The 5,996-nt window shown below is 39.6% G+C and overlaps 1 protein-coding gene across 1 annotated transcript; it reads left to right on the forward strand.

The window, feature by feature from the left end:
- Window positions 1–226: 226 nt before the first annotated feature.
- Window positions 227–595, forward strand: LOC138365582 (uncharacterized). Its single transcript, XM_069326060.1, has one exon. It carries the CDS (start codon window positions 227–229, stop codon window positions 593–595), a length of 369 nt encoding a protein of 122 aa, XP_069182161.1.
- The last annotated feature ends 5,401 nt before the right edge of the window (window positions 596–5,996 follow it).

Raw genomic sequence — 5,996 nt, forward strand, 5'->3', positions numbered from 1 at the left:
GGACAAGATGAATTTAGAGCGAGAAGATTCTGTCTGTCACAGTTACTCAACCACCATGACAGAATCCCAACAGCCTTAGAGGAAAAGCAAAATGCAGATGTTGAATACACAGATATTGTAAAGGCATGCGACATATAGGACCATGGAATGATAGTCCATAAAATGAGCTCAATAGGAAAAACGGGTAAAGTGGGGGTATTGCATTTTAAACTTTCTGTCAAACACAATGCAGAGAGTGATGGTCAATCAAATAAGATCAAGCCCAAGTGCAGTGAAAAGCTCTGTACACCAGGGCACAGTCTTTGCAGCACTGTTACTTCCCATCTGTATCTGTGATATAGACAAAAATACAGGTCACAGCTTCATGTCATCCTTTGCAGATGATACAAAAGTCAGCATGAAAATTGCCACTGAAGAAGAAAATGAAAAACAACACGCAGATATAAATCAACTATTCGATTGGGCAACTGAAGATAACATTATGATTAACAGTGATAAGTTCCAGGTACTGAGGTATGGTGTAAACGAGGAAGCTTACCCTTTAGCTGCTATGGGACAAATGGCCTCAACCACCACCAAGTGCCAAAAAAATTAAACTTTTTTTCGCCTGAAAAAAATGTTCATTTGTGTTCTCTGAGCATGGTAAAAAAACTAATGATTAATTTTACTTGCCCATGAGGTAAATGAGCTGAGAAGTTGGGCGATGACATCACAGATGTTGGCTGCTCATGCATGGTGCGTCCTGGGAGCTGCGGGCGGCGTGTTCAAGCAGCTCCAGTTGCCGTGAATTTATTTTAGCTGCATTATTTACAGTATCTGTGGCGTTTTTTACAACCTTTTTTTTCACTGATATTGTTCATTATATTGTCATTTGATGTTTTATTATAATACAACTGTTATAAATTCATTACGCTGCCATATATTAGTGTCACAATTAGGCGCACACAAATGTGTTATTTTAGAAGATATATATAATGTATTCTGCTTTTTTTCAATATATACACTCACTCAATATGTACATGTTTGTGCATCATTATTGGACAATTAGTAATCCTGGACAGTGTGGTACTCTTCAAAACAGGTGACATGGCACAAAGGGACGGCACATGCTGAACACCATGTTAGCACCCATTTACGTTTCTGTGTCCTCTTTTGTGTGGTCGTACACACAATGCACTCACGCTGGCCTACTGCACGCTTTCCAGTTGGTGGTAAATTCCTTATTGCGTGTACCTGACAGGAGGCCTGATCGACGACCGGGCCGCGGGGACGCTAAGCCCTGGAAGCACCTCAAGGTAACCTGAAAGCCATCCCTGAAAGTCAGCAGATTGATTGATTGATAAAGGTTAAACCACCCAAAAGGTGGCACGGCATGAATAGCCCGTAAGTGGAAGCCCTTTGGAGCTATTACCAGTATCAATAGCTGATACCAGAGATCTGTGGATGGATGGGGTCTTCATGGTGGCTCGCAGTTTATGGCCCGCAGGACGCTTAGTCGCCAGGTTGCAGTGTAATATGCAAAGCGACGCTTTATATCTGAACAGAGGCACCTCGGTAGTTTGGTACCATCAAGATCGTCGTCCTTTTCGAGGAATTGCATTTGTCTGTCTGAAAGTCAGCATGTAAGGAGCATGAAGCAATAATGGGTTCACAATGGACCTCTGTATGCCTGGAACTGGATTGCCAAACTTTTCTAGTAATTGTGTCACTACAACAAAACTGAACGCACGGTAATTTGGTTTAGTACCTGTTTTGACAAGATACATATTGTAACTATTTAGCATTGTTACGTCAAGAAGGTGGAAAAAAAATTTCTTGGCCTGCTTTATTGTTTTACGTACACACTCTACAGCACCCACCATCATGTCATTATTATTGACATGAACAATAATAAACATTATTTTATATAAACAATAATTATTAAACAATATGTTTCATGAGCGCCTCATCAAAATAAGCAGTAAAGAATTACATTTTACTGATGTCGTCACCTGTATCCCGGGAAACGTCTGAAATCCCAACATCTGCATTATCTAAGGCCGGAGTACAAAATCTTCACTATCACTCCAGACAAATATACCTGGTGTCTTGCGAGACCCAACACTGGCACGACGGTGAGGAATCCATGGACCACGAACTGAAGGTGATCTATCTCCAGTAAGGGTGGGAACCGGCGATGATGGAAATTTACTTGTAGATAAGAGTTCTTCATTGTCACCATGTGGTGCCATGCGGCGGTGCTTGACTGGGCGAGATGCTGCTGATGCGTCTGACGCATGTCGGCTGCTGGAATGTGATGTGCTCGCCATGATTTCTGTTGGGTAACTGAGGCCTCCACACAATGGCGGCCTACGCTGGATTTTGTTCCAAGATGACGTCTGTTTACTACCGCCTCTGGCTAGTGTATGGGTGCTCTCTTTACTGCATGGGACTTTTAAATCATGTGCGGCACCCATAATCGTATCTATACAATGTGCGCGATTTGGTGACAGTTTCTCAGATTGTATATATATAATGTGCACAGTTTAAGGGTTAAATGAAACACAGGGTACAAGACACAATCATGCCTACTCATAGAAGGAAAGCAACATGTAAAAGATCTGGGAATTATGACGCATGACGACCTGTCATTTAGTGAACATAACCGAACATATATAGCGGTGGGTAGGAAAATGATTGGATGGATTAGGAGAACGTTCAAATCCAAGGATTCCACAGCAATGTGGAATCTATTTAAATCACTATTTAAATCACTGGTGCTGTCCCATTTTGAGTAATGCTCGGTATTCACTTTCCCCTTTTTCAGAGCAGTAGAGATCTCTGAATTTGAGGAACTACCGACAACATATATGGCACACATAGAAACGATAAAACATCTGAATTACTGAGACCCTCTCAAAGCTCTCAACATGTACTCTCTGGAAACGAGACGAGAAATATGTTAAATAATATATACATGGAAGATATTGAATAGTCAGGTGTGGGAACCGACCTGTGAGATTTATATTTATTTAATTTATATGAATTTATATTTACGTTAATTTATATACTTCGATAGCAATTTGTATAATGTTAAGTGGACTGTATTTCTGCAATAATCTTATAATCTCACAAATCGATCCTCTACACATTAGGGGGGGTTATTAAATTAATATATATATGCAGCCAATCAAACTACAAAATTAACTACATACATTGAAGAGGTTCCTTATCTTATAGTACAGCAGGTTAGTCCACCAGGTATAACTAGGGTGTAGACACCAAATTATCCTCTTTGAGGTAGCTTCCGTCACCCAGTAACTGGTGCACAAACTCTTCCTCGTCTTGACCTGTCAAAAGGGCGCTAGCTGTAAAGCCAGATACCTATATATGACAAGTATATCAGAGAAAACACTATACAGTACATGGAACAATAAAGACCTGGCTTAATTACCTTTAGTTTGAGGCTTCCACGTGATCTAACCGGGTCACCCTATATCCTGACATTAATGGCCATAAATGAATGATAAACGGGTTTCGGATAGACACTTAACTTGAATTTGTAGACAGCGTGTTGACAATGGTACACCTTTGGTTTCCATAACACTACGTCCAAGTAAATTTAACAGGAGCTGAATTTGCTCCCGTGTGAGCCTCTGGTCTCGTATAAACAATGGCTGCCCTCCTCCTCACTCTGACGCCTGGCTTACATTGTCCACATTTCAGAAAGTGATAGAAGGGTCACATTTACTCTACTTTAATATTGATAATTAAGTTAATTTATATAAGATGTTTTTATGATGGTAAAGTCCAAAGACTAATGTATTTAAGAATAATTCCCAGCAAAATAGCTGGTGAATTATAATAGTATGTGGTGATGATATCCCGTTTTCTATAGACGGTAATTCCACTACAAGTTACGTTTTCTATGGGTAACTTGTTTATACAATACAGCTATTATCTGTATGATATATTAAATGGTGTCGGATTTTCCGACATAATTCCCCAGGGGGCTGCTCACGGGTCGAAGTCCTATTTAGAACAGACGAACACCGATACTCCTCCTTCGAATTATTAGATTAATCACACATTTGTGCGTCTGTTCGTACAGGACGGATGTCCCGTACTAGAGTTGCAGGGGGTAGAAGTCTAATGCGATTTCATTTCCCTGTCAACTCTTGAAAGGCTAATATTCAAGCCTAATTACATATTATTTAACCCAGAAGACTGGATGTGATCAAGTACTACAGTCAAGTATGATTCAGGGACTGCAGTGAGATCAGTGACATTAGATATAACTTGAAGTTTCTTCAGGTAACTGGTCACTGATATATAAACACTGAGGCCCATGGAATACATCTTGATTAAATAATAAATGTATCAAATCAGTCATCAGATTTATTGGGGTTTAATTTAATTAATTGATTCAGAAGATTGAATAGCTCATCATTAAAGTAAAGTATGGTTCTGAGACTGCAGTGGGATCAGTGACATTGGTCGCAGTGACTTGTAGCTGTTTTAGGCTACTGTTCACTGATTTGCCACTGAGGCCTCATGAACTCATCTCCAGCTTTAAATGATGATACTAACATCAACCTCTGTTGGTATAGTCAGCTGTAATCTCCTTAGTATAATGCTACTGGAGAAATATAATCAGCTGACAAATTTAGATTTCTACTGGTATTGTTTATCTGCAGGCATAGGTCTCCTCAGGCTTGATACTGGGCCTGAGAGTAATTTACCTCCTGCAGAGTTTAACATGGTTATGCCCTGATATTTAGTAGGGCTACCAATGAATTGATGGTAGTAGTCTGTCCCCACAAGGACAGCCATTTGGCATTTGATTTGCTCAAATTTACCTGCAGCTGCTTGATAATAGCTTTCCAGGTCAGCATAATCAACTGTTGATTGTTGTGACAAATCTTCACATTTCTTGATCTGTCTTGTTAAGTGGCCTTTAAGACCTGCAAGGGTTCTTTTCATTCTCCCTGCATTATCCATACTGGCTAGTTGGTGAAGCCTTGTGGGACTTGTACTTGGGTCGCTCATAATACTGAACAAACACTAATGGTAGCCTAGGGTAAATTCTGCACTCACTAAGCAATAATCCTACCTCTACTAGAGGTTAGCACTTAAAATTAATACACATTATATATATACAATCATACACACTAATGATTTGAGTGATAAACCAGTGTCACTGGAAGTACCTTTAGGTTAGCTCCTCTATATCACCCTAGGATGGAAGAGACACTAATTAATCACTCAAAGGTGTAATGATCATAAGTAAATTATTATATATACAACTCAACTCGAGTTGATAAAAATTACACCCAAAATAGGGTCTGCACCATTCATTAATGGTGTTAGGTTGTTCAATATAGTACAACTGACTATAGTAATAATGGGACTAGGATGAACGATAATAGTTCAACTAGTCAATGGTTTTATCCTACCCTGTTGTGGGTTGGCAATTAGTAAATATTATACTGTGATCACTAGTGCAATATATATTAAATAATTCTCTATTTGGAGAAATAATATACACAATTATTGATAATAGCCTCTTAATTAGCCTCTATGAAACTTCTAATATTATCAAGAAGTATTAAATGTTATTAGTGACCTCGCGAAATAAACTCCACAAAATTCGTAGATAATCTCTCGCGAAATGTAACACCACGAAATCCGTGAACAATCTCGCGAAGACACAGTCACTAATTTGGCTGGCTTCAATATTAGCGCTGTCATTTCACGAAATAACACACCACCAAATTTCTGTGGGTGTGCATGAAACCGCTGACGAAGCTGAACTCGGCTGAGGGAGGCTCCTGAGCTCCCTCGAGGCTACGCTGCCGTCTTGACTGCTGGCTTTGTTTAAATAACACTGCACTAGTATATTTAATGAATCCACTGGTTAACTGGTTCATCCGGTACTAAGATGACCAAATGTGGGTTCAAAGGATCAAATAATCCGTCATCCGGTTCGAAGATGACCAAATAATGTGGGAACCGAC

Source organism: Procambarus clarkii, chromosome 17 (genome assembly GCF_040958095.1).
Source record: "Procambarus clarkii isolate CNS0578487 chromosome 17, FALCON_Pclarkii_2.0, whole genome shotgun sequence".
Taxonomy (NCBI): Eukaryota; Metazoa; Arthropoda; class Malacostraca; order Decapoda; family Cambaridae; genus Procambarus; species Procambarus clarkii.

Coding starts and splice junctions, on each gene's coding strand:
- LOC138365582 (XM_069326060.1), top strand. CDS start 227: ATGCAGAGAGTGATGGTCAATCAAATAAGATCAAGCCCAAGTGCAGTG.